This window comes from Hylaeus volcanicus, unplaced genomic scaffold, assembly GCF_026283585.1.
Source record: "Hylaeus volcanicus isolate JK05 unplaced genomic scaffold, UHH_iyHylVolc1.0_haploid 12237, whole genome shotgun sequence".
Classification (NCBI taxonomy): domain Eukaryota; kingdom Metazoa; phylum Arthropoda; class Insecta; order Hymenoptera; family Colletidae; genus Hylaeus; species Hylaeus volcanicus.
The window spans coordinates 919,405-939,674 of NW_026533172.1; the positions used below are offsets into that span (position 1 = coordinate 919,405).

General features: G+C 31.6%; 3 protein-coding genes across 15 annotated transcripts; 1 reads left to right on the plus strand and 2 right to left on the minus strand.

The window, feature by feature from the left end:
- The first annotated feature begins 301 nt into the window (after positions 1–301).
- Positions 302–7,897, plus strand: LOC128883720 (transcription elongation factor SPT6-like). 4 transcript variants are annotated; one of them, XM_054136361.1, is made up of 13 exons: positions 302–408; positions 461–626; positions 678–1,214; positions 1,279–2,277; positions 2,321–2,460; positions 2,505–5,821; positions 6,076–6,207; positions 6,299–6,601; positions 6,654–6,740; positions 6,799–7,043; positions 7,108–7,208; positions 7,255–7,572; positions 7,623–7,897. In XM_054136361.1, the coding sequence occupies exons 1-13, from the start codon at positions 397–399 to the stop codon at positions 7,704–7,706; spliced, it is 6,441 nt and encodes a 2,146-aa protein (XP_053992336.1). In that variant the 5' UTR covers positions 302–396; the 3' UTR covers positions 7,707–7,897. The 4 variants fall into 4 exon arrangements, with proteins under 4 accessions (XP_053992336.1, XP_053992337.1, XP_053992338.1 ...); XM_054136362.1 differs by having other exon boundaries at positions 1,279–2,262; XM_054136365.1 differs by lacking the exons at positions 302–408; positions 461–626 and having other exon boundaries at positions 859–1,000; positions 1,044–1,214.
- An 824-nt stretch (positions 7,898–8,721) lies between these two features.
- LOC128883848 (uncharacterized) lies at positions 8,722–12,740 on the minus strand. Of its 10 annotated transcripts, XM_054136656.1 has the most exons (14): positions 12,545–12,740; positions 10,903–12,416; positions 10,731–10,843; positions 10,602–10,686; positions 10,458–10,548; positions 10,293–10,404; positions 10,105–10,203; positions 9,949–10,040; positions 9,740–9,895; positions 9,572–9,690; positions 9,473–9,522; positions 9,384–9,400; positions 8,970–9,309; positions 8,722–8,908 (listed from the first exon to the last, which is right to left on the minus strand). In XM_054136656.1, the coding sequence occupies exons 2-9, from the start codon at positions 11,538–11,540 to the stop codon at positions 9,854–9,856; spliced, it is 1,272 nt and encodes a 423-aa protein (XP_053992631.1). In that variant the 5' UTR covers positions 11,541–12,416; positions 12,545–12,740; the 3' UTR covers positions 8,722–8,908; positions 8,970–9,309; positions 9,384–9,400; positions 9,473–9,522; positions 9,572–9,690; positions 9,740–9,853. The 10 variants fall into 10 exon arrangements, with proteins under 10 accessions (XP_053992631.1, XP_053992630.1, XP_053992629.1 ...); XM_054136655.1 differs by having other exon boundaries at positions 8,970–9,400; XM_054136654.1 differs by having other exon boundaries at positions 8,970–9,522.
- Positions 12,741–16,597: 3,857 nt separating this feature from the next.
- On the minus strand, positions 16,598–20,209 carry LOC128883647 (5'-AMP-activated serine/threonine-protein kinase catalytic subunit alpha-like). The gene is made up of 15 exons (XM_054136223.1): positions 20,028–20,209; positions 19,898–19,975; positions 19,748–19,848; positions 19,523–19,688; positions 19,362–19,436; positions 19,117–19,307; positions 18,904–19,036; positions 18,735–18,847; positions 18,538–18,658; positions 18,381–18,494; positions 18,200–18,334; positions 18,069–18,157; positions 17,834–17,933; positions 17,677–17,752; positions 16,598–17,612 (listed from the first exon to the last, which is right to left on the minus strand). The coding sequence occupies exons 1-15, from the start codon at positions 20,076–20,078 to the stop codon at positions 16,849–16,851; spliced, it is 2,307 nt and encodes a 768-aa protein (XP_053992198.1). The 5' UTR covers positions 20,079–20,209; the 3' UTR covers positions 16,598–16,848.
- Positions 20,210–20,270: the final 61 nt, after the last annotated feature.

The window sequence follows — 20,270 nt, forward strand, 5'->3', positions numbered from 1 at the left end:
GTTTTGACAAAAGAAATTTTTAATATTCTAAAACTATTAATTTAAAACGTGTAAAATCAATTCTATTAATCAAATAAATAGCTGTGTTGTTTTTCTATAAAGTGAACAGATCAAATTTTTTGTGAATTTACGCTTACTAAATTTCATAAGCAAATATTTACGTATTTTACCATAAGAAAAAAAGTAAAAAAAACATAAACGTGCTTTTTTATATATCACTTTTACAAGGCAGCAGATTAGAGAGGTGGTCTGGTAATGATAAACAGTGGTGAATCACCTGGACTCACAAAATTAAGTATATCGTGGTTCTAGTTTGTACTATAATTGTGTTGTCAACAACAACACTCATACTATTTCATTTACAAATTTTAGTACCGTATATATGTACATACAAAAATGTCATATCAGGTAACGCCTACAGTTCTGGTTAATATTTTCTACTTGTGTTGTCTTCTAATAGACATTCACAGGTGATTTAAAAAGTGAAGTGGATAGTAGCTATACTGTCTGTAATAATAGCAATAAAGAAATTGTGAACGAAGAAGCATTCAACCTTAATGAATTCGGAATTCTTGACGGAGATGCGAAGAAAGAAAGTGACGATTCGCATTCTCGAACTCAATTAGGTAATAATAGTCATACGAACCTAGGTTACACATTTCATAAGTGACTTACAGATGCAATGAAGGAAGAAAAACTTGATACTTCTGAAAATAATTTAAACTGCACGAAGCAGACAATTCAATACGATTCTACATATTCAGAAAGTCAGAATCTTAAGCAGGAATTAAACTCTATAAAACATGTAGAAAATCCAACGAATAACTTGCTTAAATATAGTAATCAAAATTCTATTACCGAGAAAGAACGTGATAAAAAGGTTTCTGTCGAAATAATGTCAAATAAAAGAACACGATTCACGAAGGAGTTAACCGGACAAATCGACGCTAATCCATTTTTAGAAAAAGAAACTAGTGATGTTGGCGAACATTTCAATGAGGTACAAGAAAGTTCAGAAAAGATGTTTTTCACAGAATCCCCAGAGATACTTGCAGAAAGTATTACTGTAAACGTTGAAGAAACCCAGTCCGATGCTTTTCAGAGCATAGATGCAGTAGGGACCGAGGTAACGAGTAAATCCACAATTGAGAATTTCAAAATTTGTCAAAACGGAGAAAACACAAATCAGAGTGATGATATAATTCAAAGAGACGGTAATAAAATTACGAATTAAAGTTACATTAAAAAGACAAGTAATATTTTGCGTAAATAATGCAGTAAAAAAAATGAAGCTAAATCGAGTTGCCGTTAATTCGAATGATCATACAAACTTAGCAATATCGTGTGACAAAACCGCAGATAAGACTAAGCCTCACGAGGGGAGTAAAAACAAGCTTGAACTACAAAAATGCATGAAGGATCCACGAGAAGAAGTTGAACTAAAAGAACACGGAAAAACAAAATTTGCACCTACTGAAATCCTGAACTCAGAATCAGATTTATACAAACGTTCCGCTTCAAATATTAGTAAAGAGATGAGGGAAGACCCAACGGTAAACATCGAAAAGGAAAAATACACGGACTCAAATAATGCTACAGATGATCAAAAAAAAAAAAGAGTAAACACTCCAGTTGAAAAAAACAATAATAATAATATTATACAAACTGATACTCGTGACAAAATACATAGTTACAAACGCAACAAAAAAAAAAATGGATGCAGTGATGATAAGGTTAATAAGGAAAAACATGTACAAGTTGATGAGAAGGGTCAAAAAATTGTTAAAAACTGTCTGAGTGATACTGAAAATGATCGTCATTGCGTTAAAAAAAATGGAAAGGGGGAAAAAAAGAAATTCGATATTGTTGATGAACAAGAAGAAGGCGTCGAACTAAAGGTGAAAAGTAGGCAGAAAGACAACGAAACGGTTCGGGAAGAAGAAAAAGGGGAAAGTCTTGTTGAAGAAACTGAAGTAAGTACTGAAGAAGAAGAAGAAGAAGACCAAGAAGAACAAGAAACTGAAGAAGAAGCTGCAGAGGAAGCTGAAGAAGAAGCTGCAGAGGAAGCTGAAGAAGAAATTGAAGAACAAGCTGAAGAAGAAACTGAAGAACAAGCTGAAGAAAAAGCTGAAGAACAACCTGAAGAACAAGCTGAAGAAGAACAGCAATACCCTGTAGATGAGTTTGAAGACACGGATGAAAAAGGAGAATATATGGATCAAGGCGATGAAGAGGAGGAAGAGGATGACGATGAAGAAACGGGTCATGATGTTGATGGTAGCTATATTTAAAAATTAAAAAACAGCTTTTTTCTGTTTAGAGACGTTACAAGGGTTTATAGTTAACGAAATACCGGCCAACGAAGTTCCGAGTGATCATTACGAGGAGGATGAGGAAGAAATTTTAACCTTAGATGAAGATGATTTAGAATTAATAGCTGAGAATACTGGAGCTCCCGCGGTAACCTAACCATTGAATCAATAAAAAATAAAATTTTATTTTAGATTAAGACCCACAAATCAAAAAGATCAAAATTTAGACGGCTTAAGCGATTTGTGGACGACTATACGAGTGACGATGACAACGAAAAATCTCAGGACGTTGAGCTAAAAACGTCAGTTATAAAAGAGAAAACGAAATCAAGAATGTCTTCGTTAGAAGAACAAGAAGATTTAAGTGATTTGTACGGGGATAATGATGATTTGAGTCTTTCTGATGATAAGTCAGTTTCTGATATGAGTGACTATGGAGTAGACATAGAAGTTTCGTCTTTGATTCGAAATATTTTCGGAGATGTACGTACTGTGTTTGAAATATTAGGAAGGCGCCGACGCGTTACAAATGATGATTATTCTTACGAATACAAAGCTGCATACGAGAAAAATTGTCGCTCCATCACAACGAATTCGTTAAACTCGAAAAATTCACTACTGGGTGGAGAAGCACCCTTGCAGTTACGATCAGAAAAAAATTCTGGAGAAACGGAAGGAGGTCTGAATTGTGACTCTGACTCAATGTTGTGGCAATTAGACAAACCGGAACGTCATTCTCACCGTTACAAATTAAGGAAAGCACATTATACAGATGACGAACTAAAAAGGGAGGCGGAATGGATAAGCTTGCAATTAGTGTCTAACAGTCCTATACATTTTGTGAATCATGATCCTTTTTCTTTAAAAAAAATTTATCAAAGCACATTTGGAGCGAAAAGTAATTACTACGATCCTGAAACGACATCAGTTATTGAGGATATTGAGGAGAAAATTTGCTTGTTTTTATATTTCCTACTCAATGAACATCTTGAGGTGCCAGTAATAATGCTGCATCATGGGCATCGTCTATGTCCTCCACTAAATGAGCGTTTCGCATGGTATATTGTGGAAATGGATCAACAATGGTCATCCTTGTCTAAAGAAGCTCAGTTTGTGTCAAATCTTCTTGCTCGACTACCAAAGGAGGATCCAGATATTAGTATTCTTACTGAAAAAATAAATAATTTTAAAAATGAACAAGACGTTGAGGATGTCCGGCATTATATTAGTTTCTATTACTCTGATTTAGCCTTTAATGATTCAATACGAAAAGGACGGAAACAAGCCTCTTCATTTACAGGAGTGTCTTGGAATGATAGCCAGCATTACGGAATTGAAAAAAATTGGACACCATTTTTATTAACTCCTTCGGAGCTTGCAAAAAACATTGAAATGTCGGAGGTATTCACGAACTTAATAGCCTCTCGCTTCACGGTAACAAACACAGATTTAAACGTAGAAAAATTACCATTTAGAGAGCCACCTTTAGTTGACCAATCAATGGAAAGCTTAAATTCATGGCTCTCTTCACTTGTAGTTGGACCATTTAATTCAAGTTCCAGAGTTTTAGAGGCGATTTTGTCCTTAGAATCACGAAAGCTTTCGGTTTCTGTTCAAATACGCGAACTGCTGCGGCGCTGGTTTTACAATGTTGCGGCAATTACTACGGTATTAACCCCTGTTGGAGAAAACATTGTAAATTTAGGTCATCGAACGTGGGCAGCCCTTAATTTACGAAGAAAGCCGGTAAAAGAATTAATTAGCTTTGCGTTGAAATTCGACGAAGAAGCGAGTACATATGACGAGTACCGTCATCAGCTTACCCAAAAAGAATACATTTGCCGCAAAGCTACAGCGTTTTTGGATATTCTAGACGCTGAATCGAAAGGTCATGTGACTCTTATTATTCATCCTGTTGGAGAAAATGAAGTTCTCCCCTGGAGAGACGATTCCGATTCTCTTGCATTATCAGTTTATAAAAAAAATGATTTGTTACTGTTGGATACACAATCATATGATAAGATGGACGCGGAAACTTTAAATACACTTATTGATATCTTAACTAATCTTTACGTAATATCGCCAACATCAATATGGGCAACAGAAGTTCAAAAAAAAATTTTAAAACGTTTAGTTTTTAACGAACTAATTAAATTTTTCAGAAAAGAATTAAGAAAACGATTACAGTGCCGAGCTGAAGATTGTGTTGCTTTTTTGTGCTATGATTCTCTTAAGTATCGACTTAGTTTACAATCTTATAGGAATCAAAAAGGAAAATCGTTCCGCGACCGAAAGAATATTTCTAACAATAAACTATCGAATTATTCAGATTCAGATTCGTCAGCTTCTTCAAAAGATGTGGACGCATTGTCAGATGAACAAAGAGATTTCTCGTTGTACACGTCACCCCGCGTGTGTGGTCTTATTGTGCACGAAGAAGGAACAACAATAGATATCCACGTGTTGTGCGTTGATCGTAACGGTTTTCCAACACACTTTGCGCGTATCAATTCTTTTTCTGTCGCTGATCGCATGACTGCTAGACCACCATTAACCGGTGTTCACTGGAAAACAGACGAATCTCGGAAAAAAATGTTGCAAGAGTTTCTTGAGAAATCTGCCTGCGAGGTTGTGGTTATAGGAGTGTCCGGATTCTCATGTCGCTATATAAAAACAATTGTAGCGTCGCTTCTTAAGGAAATGAGCAAAAAATCCCGATTTGACATATTATTTGGGTCCTTAGAAATCGCTCACTTATATGTTACTTCAACTCTGTGTTCAAAGGAGCATAAAAGAGCATACGGAATAGAAGGCTGCCAAGCTATTGCGATTGCTCGGTTTATACAAGATCCATTGTCCAGCTACGTACAGTTATGGCATGAAGATTCAACAAGCACTAATTTATTACATTACTTGCGTTATCACCCATCCCAACATCTGATACCTCCTGAACGGCTACAAAATGTTTTAGAGCAAGCCATCGTTACAGCAGTCGCTTCTGCAGGGGTGGACATAAATTTAATACGGAACAAACCTCATATGCAATGTTTGTTAAAATTTGTACCTGGTTTAGGACCGAAAAAAGCAGAATGTATCATGTTTAACATGAATAAAACTTTAACATGTCGATCAGAACTACTAAAACTAGAACTAACGAACACTTCAAAAACAAATTTAAAAAATGCTTCAAATTCTTTTTACAATAATTCCGATTCTTCTGCACAAATTGTAGGCCCTGTGGTATTTAACAATTGCGCTAGCTTCATTCGTATAAGTCGCTCGATCTGCTGGGGTAAAGAAAGTGCAGATCCATTAGCTTGCACGCGAATACATCCCACTTATAGCTACAGTAATGCATACAAAACGGCTCGCGACGCCTTTGAACATGTCAAGCGGCTTACTCCCCAAGATTGTGCAATTTCTGTTATGCGCAACCCTAGATGTTTAGATGAATTGGACCTCGAAGAATATTCGTACATTTTGGAGTCAAGGAACCAACCTCGTATGTTGTAAGTGTAAACGTCATTGCCTGTTGAACTTTTATAACTGAAAAATTACAAATAAAAACCTGAATCCGTATTTGTTCTTCTAAGTATAAACTCTTCATTATCTTTCATATACAGTTGCTTTTTTTTAAAAAAAAGAGAAGTGCCAAGCTTTTAATTTGATGTAAAATACGTAGTCAATTCATGTTTCATGTATCTAGATTTTATCAATTTTTAATTATTGATTAAAACTTTAAAGCCTAAAGATTGCTCTGTAGACCTCATGTAGAAATGATAAGAAAGGAACTTGAAAGTCCATTCCACGATTCACGGCATCCTTTTCAAGAACCTGTAAAAGAAGATTTGTTTTATCTTTTTACTAAGGAGAATTCTTTTGAATTTCGACCAGGGTAACTGGCTACAATTAGAAAAATTAGGATTCTCAATAATTATATCACGATTCCAAGTACATGATGTCCATTAATTTATTTATTTTTTCAGAACAGAGGTTCTCGCACATGTCGTTGATACGCGAAGCAAGGGCGCAGTTACTTTTATAATTCCTCCGTCAAACGTTGTAGGGAACGCCACGGACTCCGATGAATATGTATCGCAAGAAAGTAGTAGCAATAGGAATTATTCTTCCAAACATGAATTTTCCTTTACAAAATCTTCTCAAGTCGTTTTAGCATTGGGAAACCTTATATCATGTTACATAAAAAGTATCGATTTTTCACATTTTTCCGTAGAACTTGTTCTGTCTGATAAAAATTCGGCTAGATTTTTATCTAGTTTACTTTTCTTGTACGTTTAGGTGCAATACGCTATTTATTGTAAAAAAAATATTTTACAACAGACAAAACCCAGGGTTAGTTTCCCCTTGTTATACTTTTGAAAGGATTTTATCGTATATTTGCCAACACAAAAGAAAAAGAGGGTTGTCGTATGTTAGAAACTTTTGCTAAATGCATCCATTATTATCAATTTTTTTTTTGATCTAGAGCGTCAATGGAGGAAAAAAAAAAACCTTATCGTTTCTCGTCATTCAAGCGAATCGATCATCCAAGATTTAGACTAACCTCACCATCCAAAGCAGCTTATGAATTAAAGCATGGTAATATAGGAGAAGCGCTTATTACACCCTTTGAGAAATCACATAACGTGTATATCCTTACGATAAAAGTGTGTACGGATCCTCTCATGATGAAAACAGTACATATACAGGAAAATTATTTAAATGATAAAGGTATTTTTTATAGAGTATTTATAACATTTCACTACTCAGGATTTTTTTTTTAATGCACATAAAGGTTATAAAGTTGGAAGCAAATTTTATGTTGATATTGATTTAATATTTGGGGAGTATGTGGAGGGGTTAAGGATTAACCTCAATGAAACATTTTCTTTCGAGGTATATTCGTAAGTACTATATATAAAATTAAATATGGAACATGTAGAAATATTACAATGGACGCGATGTTAAAGAAGTCGAAAATATTTTAGTTACAAAGCAAAGATCAAAAGAGTCATCATCTGGTGTATCAAACATTGAATGGGGAATCACGATTGACTCCAATTATCCAATGAATCATCCTGGCGTCCGTTTTCATTTAATCGCAATTACTTCAAATAAATCGTCTAAACAGATTCCGGGAACCTACGCAGTTTTGAAAGACGGTATATACGTAACGTCAGAAGGTTTCAAGCTATGGAACCAAAAAGAAGTATCTCTTCGTCAACTAACTAACTGGTGGAAAACCCGCGGTTTTTTCCAGGTGGTTGCAACTAAACTATTGTAAACTACCTATGACACAATTTATTTTAGAGAGCTAAATTAATTAACGAATATAATTTGACTAAGAGAAATATGGTCAAAAATAAGAATAGTACTTCAAGACGGGTAAATTAAAAATTACATTAATTACAATGCTTTTTTAAAAAAGCGGGAAATTTACATTTTTTTAAAATAATTTAATTGAAGGAATTCATTTTTTTTTTTAAAGCTTCTACTTAGCTTTTAAAATGGAAACGATGAAAATTTGTTTGTATTCATGGCGTATGGCACTTAACGTTTATTGAACAAACCTGAAGTTTTTTTTTGACTGAGTTTAAAATAATCTTGAAAATATCACTTTTAACAATTATCTACATAATTTTGAAATACGTAACTATTTTTTTGCTAGTGAATACAATAAATATTGCAAAAAATCTATGGTCAAAATCAGTTTCTCAATTATTTACTTGTATTTAAAATATTCTCCCGCATGTTTTTAATTTTATCCTAAATTTGTTATTTCAAATTCAGAAAAAAAATTTTGACTATTTTTAGATCTTAGCGAAAATTTTTATTGTCATGTATCACATAAATGTTTAGCGGTAAACCTTTACATCATGAGACAGTTTTCCAGAACCCTCAATCCGGCTTTGCAGTCTATCCCTCCAAATAAACACTCTATGAAACCGAGAGTTTCGTCGTTGCGTAAGTGACCCATCAGTGGGATTCGGTCTCAGTTTACTGCTAAACTAATTCAAAGCGGTGATTAAAGTCTTTTACAAAGAGAGGATCCTTTTTTTTAAGTCTCGGGTAAGATTTTCGCCCACTTAACGTCACCGATGATCGACAAATGTGTATCTGTATACCTCATCCATAAATAATTTTTTTAAATCAAAAAGATGTTAACGTAAAATTATGGGATAACTGTTTTGTGCTTTACAAAATAAAAGTAAAAAATTCTTATCATATTGTCTTTCACTAATTTTAAGTACTACCGTTCTACCAAAAAAAATATTAACACGAAGACAAGTACAAAAAAGCTAGGAAACTACCAGATTTTGATTTTTTTTGAAAATCTTTTATGATCAAATACATTCAATGAGTATTAAAACAAAATTATTATGGCTCAATTGTCGTAACATGTGTAAATGTTAAACAAGTAACACAATTGATCAACAAATAATGAGAAAAAAAATGCTTGACCTTAATAATTTCATTTTACAGTTGAAAACCTAAGCTATTCAAATGTCAAATTATTTTATTAAATTGTTAATTTAATAATAAAACGTTGTAGCAACAGGCGTCTTTGTGGAATTATAAACCCATTATACAATCTCCTACAAAAACAAACACTGATTAGAACAAAGTACGTTAAGGATACTGGAACGACTAACTTACCAGGATCGAGTCTTAACCTATTACTTTGTCGACACCGAAAAGATTAAATGAATGGAGTCCTCATCTAAATTTTAAAAAATTGGAACCTTTTCCCGGAATGCCCGTAGTAACTGCTTATATTTATAATGGGAATAGATTGACATCAAATCGAACTGATGAGTCGGTTAGGCAACGACGAAGCTTTCATTTCATTCATTGCTCCCCAGTAAATATAGGTAACAAAAGACGAATTATGAGCTTCAAAAGGTGGCTCATAATGTACAAAATTCAACATATTCCAAGGTTGCTTCTATTAAATTATTTACGATCTACCCCAAGATATGCGAGAACATTTTGCTGTCTAGTTAAGAATTGCCTTTAGTTAACGTCTCCGTTAAACAAACATTAAACAGTTATAATATAACCCGCGCTTACACATGCTAAAAATTAAACTTCACACCGAGCATTGGAAGGTTAATTCAATTAAATAGTGAGCAGTATCTATGCGCATGTTACCCACTCACGTGCAAAATGTCTTAATTATTGAATATCCAGAATATTTGACAAACATTTTCTGTAAATATAAGTTCTCATCGTTTTGAGCTTTCGGTGCAAAACATTACTTATTCTCGTGTCCGAATACAGAAGGACCTTCTTATTCAATAATCGGGAGAAAAAGAATAACTCAATTATATGTAATTAGTAAGGGTTTATCGATTTTACGTCTAGAATAATTCAAATTCTAAAATGTATTATGCTATACAAACTCTGACTAGATAAAGCTTTCTGACTTCAAGATAAATTATTTTATTAAATTTTAATAAAAACGTTGCCGTTTTTTCGTTCAAAATATTTCCAAAACTAAATTTGTAAACACAATTTCTGTGTTGTAATGATACCTAAGACTACCAATAAGGCGAATCACGTAACATTACGAGTTCCGTTACCTAAATATATTTACTTCAAACTTATATCTAACTCTTTTGTGTCTTTTATTTACCTGCCATGGATACTTCAAACCTTTTATGTGAGGATCAGGATGCAAACCTAATCCCATAGAATAGAGCACCTCTCTTATATCATCAGCTCTACCTGAGAAATGTCCATTATATTATAATAGGAGCCGCACATTAAAAAAAAATAGAAATTAGTTAACCTTGTACAATGGAATTATCTTTTGCCCTTATACAATTAATTTGCTCAACAATAAAAGTGAATAGCAAAGAAGGTTGATTTTCGTAAAACCTTGAAGCACCTATGAACCATGAATTATGTTATGCATATTACAGAAACGATGATATTTATCAACGGTCAGTGCTTTTTATATCAGCAAGTTGTATTTACCTCTTAATTCAACATTACGTACACATAAAATTGATGGATCCAAAAGTATACCCATTAATTCTCTTTCTTTGAAAGAGCGATCTACTTGAATAAACACCTCTTTTCGAGAATGCTACCCCAAAGTAATACAGTGAATCGCACTAGTTATTAAAGAGGGAAACATACAATACGAAATGTTTCTCGATCTGCACGAAAGAAACTTTTAATTATATGTGGAATAATAACGTGTTCGACTAATTCTAAAAAATCGGGCAATCTGATACAGATGGTACAATATTTATATACAAAAAATTTGAAGAAAAACATTACCTAAATAAGGAATCCTTTTCTTGAATTTCCTTGAGAACTGCCGATTGTTCACTGGTACCGAATAGCGCGTTTAAAGATGATTCACCTAAATTTCCATGTTCAAATATTATTAAAAAAAAAGTTACCCACTGAGGAAATTATTCAGAAATAGACTTTGGTTAAACAACTCATTGATTTTCCCTAAGTTAGCTTGTTCCACCACTACTAGATCCTTAGTGATCTGTGAGGGAGAGGTACCATGTCTAGAGTATTCACATTTAAACAGTTAGATAAAACAAATATTTTTTGTTATATACGTAACTTATTAAATTTTCGGTCCCTTGTTTCATGTTTTTCGCGCATTCTTGCTTTCGCTATATTGTCAACCCAATTATCAGCTTTAAATTGAGCTTTTGTAGGTGTATCCTCTTCAAATTGATCAAAAAAATTTTTGATTACTTGTAATGCTGAATTCATTTTTGGTGTTAACGAACTCATTTTTCGAAAAAAATCATTTTTTTTTATGTACTTATCCACAAACGACAAATTCGGAAAAATCTTTAACCAAAATGGCATATCACAAGATAAAATCGAACATACATTGTTTAATCCTTCTTGCAATTTCGCTTTTACAAACTGACCCTTTGCAATAATCACCCGATATGCTTCGTCAATACTTTTATAATTTGCTGCTGAGGTTATTTTATACAAATCATTGACTGATTTTTGAAATTCAACGTTGGAATTCACTTCTTTCTGAATTTGGGTTAAAATATACTCACTAAAAGAACTTTTAGACCGGCTCTGTTGATTATATAACGATAACATCTTGTGAAAAGTGAAGTTTTTTAAAACATATGAACGATTATTAATTGGAGAACGTGTATTCCAACGCTTTCCTGCTAACAATCGTGTGCCCAACGGAAAAGTTGACATGGCATTTCGTGAAGATTTGAACATATTCCAGCTAGTTTATTAATTTTTTAAATACAATGACCAACCATAAACTCACTTTGAAATATTTTCAACCAGTTTGATTACCTGAAAAGAGGTAAACAATTCTTTTCTTCCTTTAATTAAATCATACCAGATACCAAAGGTGTACTATGTGCGACTGAATATTTGACACGCAGAGTAATTATTTATGTGCCTAGCGAAAAAGTGTTTAGTGATTTTTCTTAATCAATAAAATCTTTTTTTTCTGTAGAAGGTAGTTTACATTAAATTCACGCTAAATTTCAATTGTTTTTAAGAATGTCCTAGTAAAAACCTTCAGTACAACGTGTACTTTTTAAATTTTTTTTTTATTTTATTTATAACATTAGACCATGAAGCCTTTTTTTATGAATGAACTAAACGCTCATGACACTACACAATTTTATTTCTCACTTACGTTTCAAATCTTAAAAATTGCTACATTGCTGCAAATAATCCATGATTTAAAAATATCTTATGTTTATTCCTCAAATTCAAAATAATACCTTCAAATATTGGAAACCCATAAGTTGTCAAAGCAATTTATTTTTATACAAGGTTTCTGATATTTTAAGAAAATTAGTAGATTATAACTTGAACTACTTCAAAATGTCCTTTGAACATTTTGAAACGTAAACTCCGTTTTTATATTTGAAAAAAAAAAAAACTTCTACAAAACATAGCAAAACAAACAACTGAATTTCTCAAAGTCACTGCTTTGTTTTTCCAAACATTTAATAGAGTGCATAAATCGTATTTTGTCAACCGGCACCAAAAAAACTTCTGCGAAGCCAAAGTCAACAGTTTTTGTGAAAAGTTCTCAATTCCATTGTTCTCTTCCAAGTGTTTATCCTTAATTACCTATACATATAGGCAACTTTAATTTAAGACGTTAATGTTTTAATAAGCAAGACTACTATATTAAATGTCTATAAAATAAAATATTTATTCAATTCTAACTTTCTTCACCAATTTAACCTATTACTCACTTCTTTTAATGTACCACAACTGATTAATCAAAAAACCCATTCAGAACTTTTTTTGATTTAATAGCTATTAAATAAACCATTTTTCGTAACGTAATTTAGCTTCCTTTTCTTAAATATAACTCGTCAGTGAAGCAGTTACTCTATATAAAACGTCAATGGTTGTTACTGCTACCTAGTGTGTCTACATTCTGTTTTACAAATTAATGCAAAACTTTTCTGTATGGTCTTTTCAGTTATAGTATATGTAGAAAAACTTAAAACCTGGAATTTTCCAGTGTTCCTTAAATAATGGACAACTAAAATATTACCATTTCATCTTTTGAATTTAAGAAACTTTTAAATTTAACCGCAAAAATAACCTTTTCGTTTTAGTATGTACTGTTATCCTTGAATAAAGAAAAAACAATATAAATTATTATTTCACATAACAAATCAATCAGATTTTGTTCAAAAATAATTATTTTTTTTTAATTAAAATTGGTTTGTAGAACGCAAAAAAAATGGATAAAATACGATTTTTTCAAAAATACTATCCTGTATCATTAAATCATAAAATGAGTCAAAACCCTAATATTGTTAATATAGAAATTTTTTTTTTTAATAAACAAAAATCTGTTTGCTTTTTTAGTTACGTTACCGGACTAACTAACTACGTGATTGTTAGTGTCACCAAAAAAAGGTCACGGTGAATCTTTTGCTTGCAAACAGACAATTTTTTACTTTTAAAACTTTTCCTCTACACCGTTTCACAAGCATCAATAAGACAACTGTGCGTCCTAGTCAATTAAGAAGAAACGCAATTTTATACTACAACCTTGCACATATCAATAGGTATTCCTCGTTGAATCTTCAAGACATTGTGAAAATTCTTTTTTTTAAATAACGTTTTGGTATAAACCAGTTAAAAAAATTAGACTATTATTCTCGTATTTATGATTCATGGATACCATACTACAAAAGATTTTATTAGTTTTTAACATTTACAAATTTTTTTTCAAAAAGCAAGAAAACAAATGAGCGTAGTTATAAACAAGTAAAATCAGTTTTTAGAAATTAATAAAAATTTCTTTATTATTTGAAAGAAGCATAAAAGCTTTCCTAATGATTAAAACAAAATGCACCATGTCGATCTTTTTGCTAACACTAGGACTATAACGAAATAATAGTAAAATAATATTATTTTTGCGGATACGCAATACCAGTATAAACAATATTTTGAAAGTTTTTTTACCATTTGTGTTATTTTTGTAAAAAATTTGAAATCATTTTTGTTTTACCGTCAAAATATCTGGATGAAATCATATAAGAAGTTATATTTAATTTACTCCTGTTTATATTTTTGATAACTGAAGGAATTTCTCAAAAAATTAAAACATAATCACAAAGTTTTTCAAACATAAAGCTTGAAAAGTTTGTACGTCTTTATGTAAGAAAATGTTGTCATATAATAACTAAAGAATAAATTTTTCGTGTATTTAAACTGTTATAAAGGATAATTTCAAATAAGGCTTGCGCTATTTTTTATTTTTCATGTTTTTGACTTTATAGACATACCAAAACCTTTACAGAATAAAAAAATTCTTCCCAACTGATGATGCAGCTTCACAGTCTATCCTTGAAAGGAACAATAACAGAAACGGATAGTCTCGTTGTTGCATGAGTGACGCGTCTGTAGGATGTGGTTTCAGCTTAACACCTGACTAAGTATCGCCGACTGACTCAGGCAAACTTCAGTGAAAAGTTTTCATCTTTTATGTCATAATGAGGGCCTCATCCGCTAAACGTTGGAATTGTAGACCGACTAACGAAATTCTTTGTTTATAGCCTGTTTTCTTATAGAAATAACAAAACTGTAGTGAAACTAAACTCAGAAATTGTGTACGTTACATAATAATAGCGAGTCATACGTTTGAATAATTAAAATATTAACATTGCACACATTGGCATTTACAGTTTTGGTATAATTCCTAAAATTACAAAACTACGGTTACCATATGGATTTTTCTGCAGATTTATATATATTGTGAGATTGCGATGAATGTTTTTAGTTATTCCATCAATTCAAACATTTCCCTTTCTATTATAAAAAGAAATTTGCGTTTTTCCTGTTAAACTTTTTTCTTCTTTTTCGACAAAATGACCTTTAGATTTATTTAAAAATAGTTTCATCAAACATCTTTCTACGTACATTTTTGATCCATATAGTATGTAAGCGCTAGACAATGTAAAATTAAAGTTGAAGCAACGCAGTAGAATTGGTAATTCGAATTACAGAGTTAAGATTACATATTGCAATAATGTAGTGTAGATAAAGAAACTGGTGGTTTTCTTAAAATATTATTACAATTATTGGAGTATAAAAAAGTATTTTTTAAAAGCAGATTTTAGCGCCTTTTAACAGTCGGAAGGATAGTAATAATAAATTCCTAAAAACTGTTTTGGATAGATTTTTTACAAATAACTTTTAGAAAAAGAAAATTAAGGGTGATTAGAGAGAGAAAGAAAAAACGCTGTTCAATGTATGATTGCATATCTTCAGCAATACCGAAACTAATTTTCAGGTGGATATTAGTATGCATCTGTAAACGGTATTACGTGAGACGTTTCTTCAGAGCTTTATATGTTAGTTCCACGGTATCTTTGAAACAATTATTCACTGACACTACGCTTTCCGATATTTCTTAAAAATTTATCATTACACTGCAAGGGATTTTATCTGTAGACTATCCCGTTTATTTGCTTACGTGTTTCATTTAATACAAATTTTTTAAACTATACAACCTTGAAAAGAAACGACACTTTTTTCACATTGAATAGTCAACCTCGTAATTTCCAATTGCAGTAGAGAAATAATGGCATGTGTATTCTTTATACACAAAAACGATATTTATTTACAATTTCACGGGATGATAAATGATACAAAAGTTAAGACTACGGTTCAAACAGGTTAAGTCATTTCGATTACGAAAAAGTTGCCATTTATTTGAGGAAATAAAAGAATTTCGTAGAATTAGTTAGCACTGTAATTCCCTCAAATAAAAAAAAAGTCTACTATTTGTTACGATCTCTCACAAACAATTTCCAAACAAATATATTTTATTCTATCAGATATGTTAAAGCGATTCGTGTTAATGAATTGTCGAGACAACATTACGAATTCCTCTAGAATCTATTATTATAATGAGGAATTATTTAAAGAGCTGGTGGTGCATTTCCCTAAAGTTTGACTATTATCAGACGGATTTTTTTATAACATGTCATTGAATAACTAGTCGTGGTTTATATAACAACTGAAATAATTATTAAAAAAAAATATATTCGTAAATGACAACATCCTCATATGTATCTATACGCCAGGATAATATAGATGAAGAAGGTTACTGCTTTATTTTTTTTGTAAATTTGAAACTTCTTTGTGAGAAAGTAATGTTTCTTTCTATAGATAAGAGCTCTTGAATTCTTTTTTAAAAATACAAAATCACATTTTAAAAATTAAAAAAAAATAACTTTTTTTTTTTGAAGTATTAAATTCGTTCTCTTGTGTGAAACACAAACTAAAAAAGATTTGTTTCTTTTTTTTCTTAAACTCTAAAATATTGGCTTGCGTAATCGACATTGTTTAATCTTTTTTTTTTTCAATTAAACAAGTAAATGTTTTAAAATTTAATTATACATCTTAAGATAAAAAACATATTTATTCAAAATGTGCCAAGTTATTTTTCTGTTACTGATCGTGGCATCTCAAAAAAAAATGTTTTAGTTTTATGCTTGAGTTATTGAGTAAGAAATTAAAAAGTGTTATTGTATGACTGTAAACAAAATTTTATTTCAATTAAAAAGAACAGTTTACTATGTTTCAGTGTTTGACTTATTTACAATTCAAAGCTTTTTATTATGTTATGTCTTAGTTCACTGTTTAGTTAAGCTTGTAATCTATTATAAGAAGGTTGAAAGCAATAACTTGCATCGTGTGTATTGAGAATTGTGATACATGATTTCATTTTTATTAAATTTTTTTTTAAATAAAATGGAACAACATTAATTATTTGTTAATACTTTAAAATGTTGTTTAAATGGTTAAATATTTTTTATTGGATCTCTTTAATTTTATTATTGTAGCGCGTGCATCAAAAAATTATATATAATAAGAATATAGAGCTGAAACATATAATGGTCAATCATGATTTTTTCATATTTTGATTGTAAAACATTCTTATGGTACCATTTTCTCGAGAATATGGATTGGTAACATACTTTGTTGAAAACTCCTATTTGTGTTGGTCTTCTTAGGACTTTCACATAAATTATGAAGTATTTCTTAAAATTTGTCTCATTGATATAGGAGATGCTTTGGGAGTTAATGAACGTAAAGTATACCCATAAGGAATATGTGGTGTTGTCATCATCAACCTATCATACGTTAGGGACCACGGCTGATTTGTGTTTGAATGAGGGGATGCATATGGATGTATTCTTTCAGTCCTCGATCCTCCGTTCTTTGGAGAATAGAGATGGTTTCTATATGGTATAGTATTGTTATTATCTCGGTGAGTCACAACACTGCGAAGTAAGTTGGATTTCGATATTTGAACTTGTAATGTATTTGTGTTATACAGTGAAATGTTTAAAGGAGGTATTTTGGCTTTCAAAATATCGTGGTGACTCATTTTATTTCGAAAGGATGATTGTAAAGCTTGGTTGGAGTGATAATCAGAATTTCCAAACGATAATAATTTTGTTTTCACGTTATTTGAAAAGATTTCTTCAGGTTTTTTTACCTTTTTATGAATTATTTCACAAGGTTTATTTACATTAATTTCTTTGTCTACATCTAAGCATTCACTTTTATTTGTACGTCGTATGGATCGTAAACCACTTAAAATATCCACAGCTGCTGTTGCAATGTATTGTGCCGCATATCGTGCTGCTTTGCGCACAGTTATTCCATCATTCTCAAAACATTCCGAATTACTATGTGAATACGTTTTGTAGTTGCACCTGGTAGTTTTTGTATCCGTAGACTGCGCAGAAGTTACAACACTTGAGCCGTTTGTACAATTGTATGAACCTGTAATATAAACATTTACTTGCAAATTTTTCTATAACACGGGTTTTTTTCAAATGTTACTAACTTGTTACTTGTTTCAGCATGTCACGATGAACTTCATTATTGTCTAAAGATGCTTCCTCAGCTGATACTGTCGTTGTCTAAAACAATAACAAACGTTTGCTTCGATTTTAATAATCATTCTTTTCCGAAGGTAAATTTTTACTTTTCTTTAAAATTACCTCACAAAATGATAACGAGTCAGTCGAAGCTGAATTTACTGGAACGCGGTAAGTTTGGGGTACTATAATTTTTTCCTCATCAAGTACCACAGGAAAATTTCTAACCATAATAAAAAAAAAAAATTATTTTTTCTCAAAAAATAATATATACAATAATTTAATAAAAGGTACAAAAACTATAGTGCTCCACGTTAATGAAACAATTCATGACAGATTCTAATGTAGTAGTTCATACGGATATTTTCTTTTTTCAATTGGATACGTTTGCCAATTAAATTTCACAGAACGTATAGGTGGAAATTTATTTACCATCCAGGGATGCATCTGTTGAGAAATAATTACCAATTATATCATGCAATTTCTAACTTTTATTTCGTTTAAAGTAATACGGTTGGAGGGGTTAAGCCTTATGAGATTTGTTATGAGATGTCGACATTCACGAGAAACGGGTCCATGTATTTCACGCTCCAAAGGAATAGTATAAGATTTCGTTTTATGTATCTGATGATCATTTTTTTTACAGAATATTCGGTAACATACGCCTTACGAAAAACGCCTCTGATATACTTTTGTTCTCAAGCGTCCAAGGAAGTTTTCCATATACCATTGCAAATAAAACTACTCCCAAAGACCACACATCCACAGGTTTTGCTTCATAAGGCTTACATAAAATTGTTTATAAGAAAAAATAAATACGAAATTACCGCTCCCCCCAGTATCTCTGGTGCAGCGTATGCTAATGTTCCAACTGTTCCACTCAATACCGAGGTGGTTTTATCACTAACGTCAACAGCAGCTCCAAAGTCAGCCAGCATAGCCTGACAACTTTCAATTGCCAAAAAGAAAAAAGTTGTTTATTTTAAAGATGGTTTACGCGTTTTATAAAAAATTACAATGTTACTTTTCGATGGAGTTAGTCAATGAATTCGGATATTTTTGTAACAGAATGTTTTCCGGCTTAATGTCTCTATGAATAATAGATAGACCGTGGAGGTAAGTGAGGCCTGATACAATCTGTAAGGAACAACTTATATATTCTATAGTTTAACTGAAACTTTGTTCTACAAGACCTGTGAGAAAATATGACAAGCTTCCTTTTCCGTAAAACAACCAGATTGTCGGATAGCACTAACTAAGTCACCAGCATTAGCGAAGTCCATTACAAGAAAAATCAGATTGTAGGCTTCACAGACCTGTAGAGTACTTTTGACAAAGAAACATAGTTTAAGGTTATAGGAGTCCTATGTTTCGTATAACCTTCCAAATGTTGCTTAATTCATTACCGTATAATAGCGTCATGTGAAACTTTTTTAGCAATTTTAATTTCTTCCATACAGCGCTCAATAGCTCCTGCTCCTTTTTTAATAATATTTTTTTTAGAAAGAATTTTCACAGCAGTTCTATGAAGTTTAACAGTAGGCCATGATGTTATTCTTTTGTATCTTGTAGACTGATGAAATAAATCAACACTGTTCTAAAGACGCAGCGTTATTAAATAAAATGGCGACATGAAAAAGTTAGAAACTACTTTTTCAGTTGCGTTTCCTACTATAAACCCATGGGCGACTGCATTATTAGACCCAGCGGATCCTGTCTCTAATGTCTTGATGTGTTACAAAAGAATTGAAATAAAGTTAATGTGTACAATAGATAATACAAGATTAGGTTAAGGGTATAAAAGCTACATACATTAAATAGACAACCCCCTTGGAATGCCAATACTTGAAGAGGAAGCGAGAGAGTTTGTTCCGAATCATAGCGTGTTAATGTTAAAGCCACTGGAACGAATTTCTCAAACAACGTGTCCCCTTGCTTTTGAGCTTCAGTATACACGTCTTTTAGACTGTCAGACACCCTACAAAATAGTGTTTTTTTTCGTTGACAAGAATATGTGAATTACGGACAATTGTTTACCAATTCGGAGTTTCAACACCTTTTGAAAATATTTTTAAAATACGATGACGATCTTCTAAAAGATTAAAACGGGCTAAGAAATAAAATAATGTTAAGAGATTCTAATAATGTAGGAATGCAGTATGGTAGTTTTGAAATATTCCCTATTACCAAAACGACATTTTCATTATCTTTGGATAAGGCATCCACCCCTGCATATCTTAATGCAGCATTGAACGACTCCTCATTCTATACAAAATATTTAGCTTAAGCAATCTGTATTTTTCTAAAGTACGGGTACCTTTTCCAATAAAACTACGGAGTTAGTACCAGCCTGGAACGATTTTTGCATGACGTTTTTTCACGAATTTATACCTTTACTACATAAACGATACTGTGTAATTTTTTTCATATCCTCGTTAAGTTAAAAATTAACACTTCTTATTTTTATAAAAATTTAATACAAATAAAATATGTTTGTGTAAACAAAAATTTGTGTCTAAAATTAAAATATTTATTCTTGTACAAAGATGTCAACGAATAT